This window comes from Capra hircus, chromosome 6 (assembly GCF_001704415.2).
Source record: "Capra hircus breed San Clemente chromosome 6, ASM170441v1, whole genome shotgun sequence".
Lineage (NCBI taxonomy): Eukaryota > Metazoa > Chordata > Mammalia > Artiodactyla > Bovidae > Capra > Capra hircus.
Window position 1 is genome coordinate 31,656,839 of NC_030813.1, and position 15,129 is coordinate 31,671,967.

At 36.1% G+C, this 15,129-nt stretch overlaps 1 protein-coding gene across 1 annotated transcript in view; it reads right to left on the reverse strand.

The window, feature by feature from the left end:
- GRID2 (glutamate ionotropic receptor delta type subunit 2) overlaps window positions 1-15,129 on the reverse strand; it is a 1,630,498-nt gene that overhangs the window by 357,142 nt on the left and 1,258,227 nt on the right. Inside the window, exon 10 of the mRNA XM_018049306.1 lies at window positions 14,032-14,229. Within this exon, the coding sequence (XP_017904795.1) occupies window positions 14,032-14,229 (198 nt within the window). The remainder of the gene's footprint in view (window positions 1-14,031; window positions 14,230-15,129) is intronic.

Consider the following 15,129-nt stretch of genomic DNA (forward strand, 5'->3'; position numbering starts at 1 on the left):
CTACACATATTTTACTGAATTTTTGTTTGTCCTTGCCTGCAAGTTCTCTTGAAACCTTAAAGCCATTCCTGGACAGCATCATTCCCTTTAGCAAACACTCATTCTCTATTCTTTAGCTCTGATTCAAGACTGATTATTCACCACTTATCCGTGCTTGCCATCTATTAGACCAAGTACTTAATGATTCAGGTCCTTTATCTGATTGAATTGCTCCTTACTGTTTGCAGTGTCTGCCAATTAAATATCACCTGCAAATTTAGAAAATTGCTTCTACAACCATTCACTAAGTCATTTGCATCTACATAATTTATTTCCTCTCACAGATTTCTTTTCATCCTTCTCCTTCATCAGTGTTAAAATCTTTCTTTATTCACAAAAAATATTTTGGGCCTTTTTTTTCCTCTTTTACTTACATACATTCAGCTTATGTTATTTCCCACATCTGTGATTCAACTCCATCCTATGTGTATATATATATATTGGATTATTTTTGAACATTCACTGTTCAGACATACAAACATGCACTCTTAAGACCACATGTACTTTTTCAACTTCTTGCCTGACAATAGCCGACATACTCTGGGATATTCAATAAGTCCATTAATACTTATTCAATATAATTTGAAAATTAAAATCTTAGTTATTATCTAAATTTAAAGTCTCTGTGAGAACTTCTTTTATCTTTACACATTTTATTCTGGTTCACTTTGCACAGCTGCCTTTTCTTTCTTTTTTTAATATTGATTTATTTGGCTCTATCAGGTTTCAGTTGAGTTGTGCAGGATCTTTGTTTGTCATGGAGGATCTTCTGTAGTGGTTCACAAATTCTCTACTTATGGCACATAGGCTTAGTTGCCCTGTGGCATTTGGGATCCTAATTCCCAGATCAAACCTACATCCCCCACATTGCAAGGCGGATTCTTAGCCTCTGGACCACACAGGAAGGTCCCCAAAGCTACTGTTTCATTTCACAAGGTTCATAAGCGTTGTCATGGGGTAGGCTTGTGTGGAGGGAGAAGTTCTTTGGTGAGGGAAGTTTCATTGGTGGGTACAGATATTTTCAAGGCTGGTTTGTAGTCATGGGAAGAGAGAATGGAAATACGTATGGATTTGTGTGTGTGTGCATGAACCATGGGACATATGTAATGATCTTCAGGCACCCAATGGAGAACCTTCTTCATCCACAAACATAGTTCCCCACTCACTGCATTCTCCTGATCCAGGGGGTGGCTTCTTCAGCTTCTGCCCTTTGTCCTAGCTAACCACCTCTGTCTTCTCCAGATTGAAGGAGCCATCTCAACCCTGACTTCGTAAAGAATGGAGATGAGAATGGCGTTAACCACTGTGCTCCCCACAACTTGTACTGTGACATAGACAATCCAACTATGGGCTTATCTTTATGCCTGAAGCCTTCCTGATGGCTCCACAACTCCCTTCTTCAGTACGGACGGGAAAGGGGGCAACTCACCACATTCTTGGGTTCTCTAAACTCTCCTCCAGAGTGAGCTCCCTCTTTCCTTCAGTGTTTTTTTTTTTTTTTTTTTTTTTTTGTAGCAAAAGCAATTATAACTGTCTTCCTTTATCCAAGCTCAAGTACCTTAGGACCTTAAATACCCACTTTGTGCACCATCTTCATGTTAATTCAATACTCCCAATTTAGTTTTTATAATGGAGGTGAGAAAAAGGCCTATACTTCCTAAACTTTTTTGCCCTAGGCATCATTCATATGGGTTTCCAGATGCATTTACTTATCTTTCCTAGACAATTCCATTTGGATCTCCTTCAGTCATCCTAAAATCAAAATGTCTACAGTCAGGCTCTGTATCTCTGCTGCCCTTTTCCAATCTGGTCTCCTTCTGTATTCCCTATTTCTGTCATTGAGTGTCCGTCTGCTCATGTTCCTCTGCTAAATTTCTCACCAAGTCTCAACACCTCCTTTCTCTTCTCGAATTTATCAAGCTCAAGTCAGTTTTTCTTGGAATATTGATAGCTTTCTCAAAATCACTTTTGGGAGCTATTGCTGTTGTTTCAGTTTACACATCTTTAATTCCTCTCTAGATTGTTGAGAAAGACATTTGTCTTTCCCCTTCTTCACTTGAATGCATCCTTGGCCTTAGCCTGAGTTATCTTTCTTAAACATAAATTCAATCCTACTTTTCTCTTATGTAAAAGCCTTTCATAATTTTCACTGGCTAAATGATACAGTCCAAACTCTTTAGCATGGCAAGCACACTTTTATAATTAACCCTATTGTTGCCCTCAAACTCCTACTCATCTTCAAAATCTAGCTCGCTTTTCTTTTCTTATGCGTACCTTTTCAACTCCCCAGAGAGACTGCCACTCTACCCCTGGGTTACCCTATGGCACTGATTGCACTGTGTTTTAATGATTTATCTACACATTTGTCTTTCGCGTACACCGTGAGATCTTTGAAGGCAGGAACAATGTCTTCCATTCCTTTGTGTCCATGATGCTAGGCACAGTGCCCAGAACATACCATGCATTCAAAAACATGAGGGGAATGAAATGATGAATATAGGGCATTCTGCTTGGCATACAAAATAAATATAACCTCAGCTCTCTGGTCTCCAAAATAGGGACTATGGAAATAAAAGGAAAAGATCAGTCAATCTCTCTCTCTCTCTCTCTCTATATATATATATATATATATATATATATATTTCCAAAGAGTCATTTGAAAAGAAGTGAAAAACGTGTACTGAGAAGACTGAGTTATCAAAAATGGGAATGGTTTGAAAATCCTTATGATCAAAGCATGAGTTTAGCTGAGGTTGAAATTATAGGAAGATGAAGTGAGCGAGGACAGCCAAAGCAGATGGAAGCTGAATGCGACCTACATGGAGTGTGATAAAATGTAGGAAAATGAGACTTAGTCTGCAGAAAATAACGGATACCTTTCTAAGGAGCTTTAATTTTTCTTAAAAAAAAAAAAAAAGGAAAAGATGAAGCCAGGGTTTTGAGAAAAAAGTGAGATTTTTCTGAGATGTTTAGAGATGCAAATGTTTTTAGTCACTCCCCAAATCCTTTTCTATGTAATCTTATTTTTGATCTTCAACTATATCCAAACTCCATCTGAACCGTCTTTGAATTTGCACATCTAAAAAAAAAAAAAACCACACACACACAACCTGTGCTGAATTGTTTCTGAGTATGATCTTCCTCACAGTCTGTGACTTGGTTTATTAAAATGCTTTTAAACCAAACTTAGACTAGAATGCGTGGGTTTGAGTCATGAATTCTCCACAGCTTGGCTAAGTGACCATGGGCAAGTCACTTTAGCTCTCTGTTTCATCATCCACACTACTGGTATAATAGGACTGCTTACCTCAAAAGGTTGCTGTGAGTACAGAATGCTAATACATGCAAAGTTTGTTCAGTTGATTTGGCAACAGTAAGCTCTACATAAGTGCTAATAATTATTCTTTGGTCAATTTTAAACTATGGTTTGTTTTTTTTTTTTCCATTCCCTATGGCACCTGTCTTGTCACTGCATCAAGTATATCAGTGACTGAAATATGTGGCTCTAACTCCAATAATATTCTATTTTTTATTATAAAACACAGCATATAAAACAGTTCCAAGTTACATGACCCAGAGTTTTAGCTCTTTCCTTATAAAAATACTAAAAATTCATATTTAATCTATTACCTTTTTATTAATTGCCTACTCTACTACATTAGACTTCTTTTTAGATTTCTATCATCTATCAGTTTCTTCTTTTCAAATTCTAGTTCATATCTTTTATAGCTTTATTTATGGGGATCTAAGTATTTTCTTACAGATTTTACACTTTTAGTATAGCCGTGAAGCAGTGAGGATAACAATTCATAATTTTGCAAATATTTTCCAGCCTATCATTTGTAATTTAATTTAGTCATTATTGGTTTTGACTTATTGATAATTTAAATTTTTGTATACGTGTAACACAGAGAAGGTGATGGCACCCCACTCCAGTACTCTTGCCTGGAAAATCCCATGGACAGAGGAGCCTGGTAGGCTGCAGTCCATGGGATGGCAAAGAGTCAGACACAACTGAGCGACTTCACTTTCACTTTTCACTTTCATGCACTGGAGAAGGAAATGGCAACCCGCTCCAGTGTTCTTGCCTGGAGAATCCCAGGGACGGGGGAGCCTATTGGGCTGCTGTCTATGGGATTGTACAGAGCTGGGCACGACTGAAGCAACTTAGCAGCAGCAGCAGCATATGTGTAACAATTGATAGTTTCCATGTCACTTATTCGATTATTTTAATGTTTCTGAAAGATACCTTTTATTTTTTCTTTCTGGTATCCATCTTTTCCATGCTCTGATAACAACTTGGCTGCTTTCTTGGGGAATCAACATTTTCCCTTGCTTCATCTGAGTACTGAGCACCACTTCTTCCCAGCCATATCAGTGCTAGAATTGTGTGTAAAACTGAGGTTTTGATGGTGAGAAAGACTCTATGTTCATACTGGGATGGAAAGGAAGATGAAACTTATGTCTGGACCTGCTGAAGTCACTTTGCAGCCTGAGGAGAGCGTACCTGAGGACTGGGACAACACAATGGAAAGCGAACTGAGATATAGAGACAGCGCTTTCAAGGCCTGAGGACATGAGCCTGGATCTCATCCCTGCATGGCTGTGAAATATTAAATTATCTTTTCACTTCAACTGGATTGCCATTTGCAACCAACAACATCTAGTTAATCTAGCTGAGAAAAAAACAGAAAGGTTATTTTTAAGATAAAGAATTCCTGAATCAGTTTATAAGCAGTTGGGAAGAAAAGATGTGATGGAAACTAAAGACATAAAAGGAAAGTAAAGAAAGATGGAGAGGCAATTTAAATTTCACTCTATGCTGATTAGCCTCAGATGTATCTGATCACCCCAGAGTCCTATGGAACTCTAGATGCATGTATCAAATACTTATTTCATTTTCTGTTTGGATAACTCCAAGGGCATATCCACAGTGGTTAAGGGGTTGGGCTCTGAAGTCAAATATCTTCAGCTCTTGTACTGGTCCTATGTGACCTCAGACAAGGTGCGTAGAATATTATCTATGTAATAGGAACAAAAGTTGTATCTATTTAATAGAATTGTTAGGCGGATTTAAGGAGTCAGTACTCATAAAGCTTTGGAATAGCATCTGGCTATTGTACAGTGTTAGTTACTATTACTCTTTCCAAAATGTTACTCTTGATCGCACACTCCCCACCCTCCACCAAGTATTTCCTTCCTCAGTTTTCCCTATGCCAGTAAACAGTCCAGTCTCAATTCAATTTGGTTGTGACCAAATATAACAAGCTATATAGTCAATGGACAACAAGCTTAAAGTGATAGGAACAAAAGCCCAAAGTTTAACCTGGTAATAAAGATAGAAACTTCTTTTAAATAAAGCCAAACTTAGCAGGCTTTGGGAGGCTGGTTGACTTTATTAATGAACCATGAGATGTCATTGAACAGTTTCACAGAAGTGTTATTATCTAATGTATGTCTTAAAATGTCCCTTGACTGCTATTCATTCTTTTTTGTCACATCTTTCTAGATACTAACTTTCAGCAGTAAACCAAATGTACAAAATAGTTGCCTCAAATAAGGTGACATTTTAGTAGTGGAAGATAGATGAACAAGAAGATATAGTAAGATGGGAGTACGTGTTAAGAACACAAAACAAGGGAATAGATAGTAGTTGTTTACAGGGTGGCTATGAAGGCCTCTCTAACATCTTTTTAGCAGAGACTGGGAAAATGAGGTGGAGAGAAAGATACCCGGGGAAGAGTAATCTAGCAAGATGGGATAGAAGTACAAAAAGTCAAGTTCAGCAAGTGTGAGGAAGAGCGAGGAAGTCTGTGGGCCTGGAGTGTGGTGAGGGAGGAAGAGATGGGATTTCAAAGAAAGTTCACTGGGCAGAGTATGCAGATAATTTTAAGGACAGTGTTTACTCTTGGGATTAAAAGGCTGTCAAATGGCTTTCAGCAGAGGAGTGACTAGATCACTCTGGCTGCTGTGTTCAAAATATACTGAGGGCAGTTAAGAGTGGAAAGAGGTGGGAAAATGGGAACAGATGAAGCCTTTTACTGCTGCTGTAGCTAAAAAGATAAGAAATAAAGCTTTTGAATAAGAAGATATCATTGACTTTGCTCTTTCTCTTTGCTCTTTCCTATATAGTCTATCAGCAAATTCTACTAGTCCACATTCAAAATATATGTTGAACTTACTGTATATATATATTTAAACTATGAAACCTGATGAAGATTTCACCCATCTAACAGAGTCAGCAGATAAGATGAAACCTGTTTGTCTTCCCTGAAAAGAATTCCTGAATTCATTTGCTAGGCTAATATGCACAATAGTTTTATCTTGCCAATGTGGAGACTGCAATTCAAAGAGGTTAAAAACTCTGTGAGGCTTACAAGGCTGGTAACTGTGCTCCCAGTGTTCACAACTAATGTCTGTTTCAATCCAAAGTCTGTGTTGCCACTAAGGATTAGAGAAGAGGTAGAAGGCTGTTGAGGTTAAAGAGTAAGAAAACAAGGACTCACACTAGATTCACATAGTTTTTGAGTAAACCATGAGCTTTAACAACTAGAAATGAGAAGTGTCAGTAATGGAAAGTAGGATGGGAGGAGAGACTTGAAAATATGGAAAATGTTTGAAACAGCCACTGTGGAGACTGAAATTTTAAAAAAAAATCAATATCTAATAAATTTAAAGGACAATGGAGAATCAGTGAAGGCTCTGTTGATGACATTAGCTAGTATGACACTGAAGAGAATTCAGTCCGCCAAGTTCATGGCCTTCTATAGCAGTAGCCACGTGCAGGATCAGAGAAGTGTGGATGGGGATGAACATAGGGAGAGTACAGAAAAAGATGGAGAGCTGTGGATGACTTGAGCAGAAATACATGCTTATTTTGAGTTTCAACAGAGTGAGAATTCACTTCTATCACTTTCATGATATACTAGAGGCCAAGAAAATTTGCCGATTTTTTTAGACATGCGGGAACCTGATTTCTGTTCTTCATTAGTGAGATGCATGCTACTTTCCTTTCGTTTTGTTTTGCCAGTTACCTGTGTGCTTCTGAGGGGGACTTGTCTTATCATCTCTACCAGACAGACTTCACAATATTTTCTTCTCATGCAACTTTCTAGCAAATTTCAGTATCAACATAGATGCCCCTTACAATAATCATTTGGGGCCTTTTTTTTTTTTTTTCAAAAAATATTTTTGCAGAAAAATTGAGCATAAAATACACAAAGTTCCCATATATCTTTCTCTGGTTTGCCACCCCTCCATTCCCCAATATAATTTTTCTTAACATCTTTCATCAGTAAGGTACATTTGTAGCAATTGACGAACCAATACTGATACATTATTATTAACTAAAATCTACAGTTTATATCAGGGTTCACTCTTTTATGGGTTGTGGTAAATGCATGGTGTCAGGTATGCACCATTAAGTACCATATAGAATCGTTTCACGGCCCTAAAGGTCCCCTGTGCTTCGCCCATTTGTCTCTCCCTATCTTGCCCAACTGGGGGCCATTTTAAACTCCAACTCCTTTTGTCTCCTATAATACTTCTACTGTGACCCACAGGGTCAGCTTCTGTTAATACATTCCATCCCTGGAACTTCTATATTTCAGTCTCTGGTAACCTCTTTCCATTCTCCTAGTTCTTCTCATGTCTTCACTTAGATTTTATGTGTTTTTCAACCTCATATTCATATTCTGATTCCTTTTTCCAAAATTTTATCCGGTTCCATACCCCAAGTCATGATATACTTCCTTGAACATTTTAAGTTTTCTTTCATCTCCCTAAATTTCCCTGCCGAGGTCACCCAGGATATCTCAGCTTTGATTATGGATGTTTTCATCTTCACTGCTTAGGCAGCATTGTGTTGGCAATTCCAGCCCTGGTTGAGGGGTACCTCTTTGGGAGACACACAATCAACTGGAGATTACCAGCTCCTGATACTTGCATTTTGCATCTTCTCTTTTGTGTTTTCATTCCTTCCCATGACTTTGTGATCAATCCCTGTGATTAAATCTCTTCTCTTTGAAATTCCAAGAGTGTTTTCTATCTTCCTGACTTATATGAGTTGTGTTGTAAATGCTGATAATGTAAAATAAAGTTGTCAAGATCATTCTTTAACATGTACCCATTAGAATCTAAATATTATAGTGATTTGAAGCCCACTTTTCTCAAACAGATGGTGATATTTATATCATGTCATCTTTGAACTATATTTATATTCCACATGACCTTCACAACATTTTTATCCAAATATAAAATAAAGGCATGCTTAAAAGTCTTTTTTTTGCTTACCAAATTATACCTTTGTACAAAATGTATGTATTCAAATTCAATCTCTGTTGAACAACCTGTGACCATAATGTTTCAGGTGTAAAATATTTCTTCTGGATTGAGTCATCATTACCTTGCTGCTGTTACTGCTGCTAAGTCACTTCAGTCGTGTCCGACTCTGTGTGACCCCACAGATGGCAGCCCACCAGGCTCCCCCGTCCCTGAGATTCTCCAGGCAAGAACACTGGAGTGGGTTGCCATTACACAATATATTGATTCATTAGACTTTAAAAATACTATCCAAAAAAAGAACTCAGTCCTCCTTCATTGTTTTCTTAATTTTTTGTACTTCCATCCTAAACTTGATATACTTGCTATTTTCTATAGTATCAAGGTCTCTGTGTTCTTCTCACTTTTGTTCTTTTACATCAGAGAAAATAATTTATCAGCCACATTAACTCACTCATAACAATTTCTCCTATACTGAACAGAACATATCTCTAATTTATCTATTTCACATTGAAACATCTTTTGGCCAGATCTGTGTTCTCATAAATTTTAAGAGCATATTAATTGCAGAAAGTTATAAAAGTAGTGACGCAGATAAGGTATGGAGGAGACTTTGCTACACTGTCAGTTTTTAAATCAATTCTATATGTTCAGTTCCGTTCAGTCACTCAGTCATGTCTGACTCTTTGTGACCGCATGAACTGCAGCATGCTAGGCCTCCCTGCCAATCACCAACTCCCAGAGTTCACCCAAACCCATGTCCATCGACTCAGTGATGCCATCTAATCATCTCATCCTCTGTCATCCCCTTCTCCTCCTGCCCTAAATCCCTCCCAGCATCAGGATCTTTTCCAATGCGAAGAGTCAACTCTTCGCATGAGGTGGCCAAAGTATTGGAGTTTCAGCTTCAGCATCAGTCCTCCCAATGAACACCCAGGACTGATCTCCTTTAGTATGGACTGGTTGGATCTCCCTGCAGTCCAAGGGACACTCAAGAGTCTTCTCCAACATCACAGTTCAAAAGCATCAATTCTTTGGTGCTCAGCTTTCTTTGTAGTTCAATTCCTTGCTCTCTCTGGTGGTATTTTCCAGTTTAAGAATTACCTACATACCTGATTATGTATATACATGATTCTTGACATCCAGTTATAGCGGAAAGTCCCTTTAATATGAGATCATCCCAACCTGATGTCTCAGTGCCAGCCTTGGAAATCAATGTTGAACAATCATATGAACTCAGAAATTTCCCATGTTCCCTCTCTGGATCATTTTAAATGTTTTTTTTCCATAATCATCGTGACAAAGACTCTAGAAAACATTCTTTTAATTTTTGTTTCCCCTTAGGATGGCAGACAACCTTGTTAATTTCATGTCTTATTTCATGTATAGAGGTATTAAATGGCAGTATTTACTGTTACTTAAAACATACTTAGATCCATGAAAAATGTCTACACTAGTAAAAAAATATATAATAATAAGCTCACTTTTCTGGACCTCGGTCATACATTACTATGCCAATTCAATAGTGATATTTTGCTCTACAGCAGTAAATAAACCTGATAAAATTTTAATATGATGTGTGTATAAGCCAGATAAAATTTTAATATGATGAGCCTTGAATAATCTAAATTACTTTATGATATTTTTACTGCATGACTGTTTGTATATTTGAACTGACATTTTTTAGTTGCTTAAAACTAGAGCATACTTCTCTATTGGTGACAGAAGACAGTTAAAGAGAATGCTGTGAACCCCCCATGTAACATTACAGCAGTCACCTGGAACGCTGGCCGTCCTCTCCACAAGAACATGTTCTCTTCCTCTACCACCCTCTTCATTTCCTTCCATCTTGCCACCTTGTCCCAGCAAACTCTTACCTAGGCGTCTCCTCTTTCTGCTTAATAGGTACTTCTGAAAGCCTAGTCAGAATGGCTAAATATCTTTTTGAAGAAAGTAAAAATCTAATTGCAGGAAATAGTGTTAGTTGCTCAGCTGTGTCTGACTCTTTGCGACCCCATGGACTGTAGCCCTCCAGGCTCCTCTGTCTGTGGTATTCTCCAGGCAAGAATACTGGAGTGGGTTGCCATTTCCTCCTCCAGGGGGTCTTCCCGACCCAGAGATTGAACCAAGGTCTCCGGCATTGCAGGCAGTTTCTTTACTCTCTGAGCCGCCCGGAGGGCCCCAAACTTGGCAGGGGGAGGGGTCTAAGTAAAAGTACACAGTAACAGCATGGATCACAAGTCCGTTGAAAGTCTATAATCTGACAGATTAGGTTAGTAGTTCTAATTGCAGTAAGTAAATACATTTATAGTTTTTCTAGCTAAAAAATCACACATTTGTCAGTCAGCTTTTTTAAACCGGAATTTTTGCTTTGTGAAAGGACCCTGCTGATCTTTACATTATCATATAATGATATGCTCTTCCATGCAAATAAAAACAAATTATTATGAAGAACATCTGATGCAAAGAACTGACTCACTGGAAAAGACCCTCATGCTGGGAAATATGGAAAGCAGGAGGAGAAGGGGACAACAGAGAATGAGATGGTTGGATGGCATCACCAACTTGATGGATGTGAGTTTGAGCAAGCTCTGGGAGTTAGCGATGGACAGGGAAGCCTGGTATGCTTCAGTCCATGGGATTGCAAAGAGTTGGACACTACTGAGCGACTGAACTGATGAAGAACATCATACTATTGCCGTGTGTGATTTTTATGTAATCAAGCCTTAAAATGATTTTAAAAGGTTATAGTTGGATGAAATATTCCCACTAAAATATTTGTACTCCTCATTTCATAGGTGAGGAAGTAAGTCTCAAAAATTTAACTAACTGGAGCAAGCACACACCAAATTAAAAACAGCAGCAACATCAGACTAATTTTAATGCTTATAACTTTTAACTAGCATTTATTAATAGTAAGTGAAGTTTACTATTACTTGTCCACTAAGATAACTCTTACAGATTTTTATCTACACTATCTACAGAAAAAAACTTGTATAATGTTTCTTCCTTTTCCTTATATTTATTTTAATATAATTGTTTATTTGGGTTCAGTTCAGGCAGGACGCCTCAGAAATACAAAGATAGGATGCTTGTTTTATGTTTATAGTCAGGAACATAAGGTAAAGAGTCATAGATTTAATAAGAGGGTGAGGATTGATGATTCCTGTTTTCCTATTAAAATGCTTATATTAACCTTTTGCAAATAATATTACATATGTAAAGCATTTATTAAATAAACTGGTACTATTTTTCAAGATTTAAAGAATATGAAAAACAGCTTTATTATTTTTCCTGCCACTGTCCTCAACACTTCTTATTTGTTTCTCTTCTACATCTCTTGGAAACAACTTAGATCCTTTCGTTTTCAGAATACTTTTATAAACAATTACAGAGCTGGCAACAAGGGAATATTTTTTAATTGGGTTAACCCAACAAAGAATAATGATAAATTCAGGGTCAAATTTAAAAAAAAAAAACTCACAAATTGAATAGGCTCTGTATCAGTCAAAAATAGGCATAAACTGTAGGCTCTTCAACCCTTTAAAGACAGTAACTGCTTTGGGTGAGTTCCTTTTTTCTATAGCTCATTCACTGAGAACACACCTCAGTTAGATAATAGAAAGTAGCTAGAGCTCAAGCAGAAAGTCAGAACCTTATTAGCTTGATGTGTCAGAGGATGGTGTTTGAGGCATACAGACTGTTCAGAAATCAAAAGGGACTCACGTAACGGGGGGAGCCACAAAGAAAGAAGCCCCATAATCTGTGTATAAGCTTCCCTCAAATCATTGGTTGACTCCTAACCAACACAAGCATAAGAATAATTCTAGTTATCTAGAATAAAAAAGTTACTGAATGAACTTAATGGAAATTAGAGATGGCAAAGAAACAATCAATAACCTGAAAGCACATCAAGATACATTAACTAAACTAAAGGTCAGAGAGTAAAATATCATAATAAAATAAATAAGACCTCAGGGATGACCACCCCTACACTATAAAAAAGGAGCAAAGTACAAATGATGGCTAACTTCTCATCAGAAACAACATTTGGCAAAAGACAATAGAATGATATATTTAAAATCATGAACATTTAAAAAAATATGTATGGTAATGAATGTTAACTAGACTTATTGTGGTAATCATTTTGCAATATATCCATACATCAAATCAGTATGTCATAAACTTGAAACTATTTATACTATGTTGTAAACATTGATAAATAACTACATTATATATGTATGTTAACCAGGTTGTGTATCAATGTTATTGTGATATAATAACGAAAACATTTATGACTGTATGAAAAATTATTTTGAATGATAATTTTGCTTTGATTTTTGAAATAAAAAGTTACTCTTGCTTTAAAATCACCAGCCTTGATTTTAGGTATAAAATAAAAAGTAAAAAGAAAAAGATAATTTGATTATAAGTGACTGTGTTCTGAGACTCAGTGCTCTTGTCAAACATAAATCAAAATTAGCAGTGTCACTATTTGAGATATTTGAAAACACTAAGTACCTACCAAAAATAATCCTATCAACTCAGAATTTGTTATATGCTAAAAATATTACTTAAAAATGAAGGTAAACAAAGACATTTTAAGGTAAGCTAATGTAAAGAGTATATGCCACTTGTAGGATTGGACTTCAAGACATTCTAAAGGGAATTTCTTCAGGTTGAAGTAAGTGATACCAGTTAGAAGCTGCCCCAGAAATAGTAGAAAAATAGTTAAAATATTAGACACTGTCTCCATTCCTTTTATACCTTTGAAAGTCAATTGATTAAATAAAAAGTATAAAATTTTACTTTGGAATTCATTAAATATAAATATATAACCACAATAACACAAAGGCTATGGTGAGTATAAATGGAATTATATTGCTGTACATTTATTATTTTTTAAATGAGAAGTGATATGATTTTAATCTATATAAAGTATGATAAGTTAAGAATGCACATTACCATCCTAGACTAACCACAGACAAACAAACAAACAAAAACCAAATAAATACAAATAAGAAGCTAAATGGGAAATAAAATCAAACACATAAAAAATCAGCTAACCCAGAGGAAGGCCAGAAATGAAGGAACAGAGGGAAAAATGAGATACACAGAAATCAAATAGTAATTTATAGACATAAATATGACTATTCAACTCATTAGGAAAGCATAATTAAAAATGTGGAGCACTTTAATAACAGAGCTTCCAAAAAGGAAGCAAAAACTGATAGGAACAGGGATAAAGTAATGGGGAAATTTAAAACACTTCTCTGAGACTTGTAAGAACAAGGAGAACAATAGAAGTTAAGAGTAGCTTTATCTTATTTAGATCAAAAAATGAAATGATCAGTTCTTAAGTGATCAGAACCTTATTTATTTCTTGAACTTGTGTTTTAAAAGAACACAATGACATGAATTATGTTTGGAAGAGGCATTGTGACTTCATCATGTACCAAACAGTGATAATATGTTTGGAGTATAACTTTGGTAAAGGTAAATCCTTGCTCTAAATATTTTTTAGGGCATATTTTGAAATTTAGGTTTGTATTGTCATCAATTTTTCTTTCCACAAAGTTCATGAAATAGTGTAGACTGAGACTTGCATTCAACACTACCACGTAAGGCCTTGCCTTACACTTATTTTAAAAGAAATTAACTTTCAAGGGTTATAGTCAAATTTAGATATGTGATAAACAAACAAATACTTACCTTAAACACCAGTTCTCCTACCAAGCCATTCCATGTTCCATCTTCCTGTGGGCTTCCATACTTGTGATCCGGTGCAACATAAATTTCATAGTTAAAACCCAGGTAGTTGGATAAGGCATCCAGAACGTCAATGGAGAAGCCTTGGTATTTTTTCGGCTTACCCAGGACATTTTCAGACACCATTACAAAAGGTTCTTCCTACATGGAATTAAAAGAAATCGTTGGTGTCAATCTATAGTGCTCCTTTAAAGCAAAGATTAATTCTTCAAAGAATTCAGCTTACAGTTTAAAATTGATTTGTACTGTGAGAGAATAACTTTGAAATAAAACTTATGTGTTATTAATGCATCATTTTATCAAACTGTTTAATCACCCAGTTTCTTGTCATCTCTCATTTAATTATTACTCTATCAAAAAATTAGATGCAAGTGATTACAAAATTTCAGGAACCATAAATTCATTTCTCTTGCCACTTCAGGATGAACCTAAGATTCATCAAAAATATCATCATATTTAGGAAACCATGAATTTATTGTTTCTATCCTTGGGTAGTTATTGTCTATATTTGTCTAAATACATAAAATATTTTCAGAGATATAATAGACACAAATTGTTTTGAAAAGATACAGAAATTCGAAGAACTTACAATTTAGCTGAAATTTATAATATCACATTTACTGGGAGTTATTTGCTAAGTAATTTTGAAGCTTGGATATAAACACATATTTCATTGCAAAAGTAGTTTCTCCACTACTGTTATGAGAAATTCACTTACCTTTCTGGTAATCTGCGTAATTTAGTAAATTTAGCAAATTGGTTTCCATTTCAACCTCTTTCATCTTTTTGCATTGTTGTGCTGTTACAGTTAACAAATGGTCCCCTTTCACTTTTTAGAGCACCTAGTGTTACGAGCACTAAATTGGTCTGACACATGCTGGCAGACTACAGAAAATTAGATAACCTATTTCTTAATTTCCTAAACTTGTTCAGAAAACTTTCAGCAACAGTAATATTTACAGATAACCATCCACAGTGTATATATCTACCTAGTCCTGTGGGCAGGTTATCATCTATCCTCCGTCTAAGCCAGGATACCTA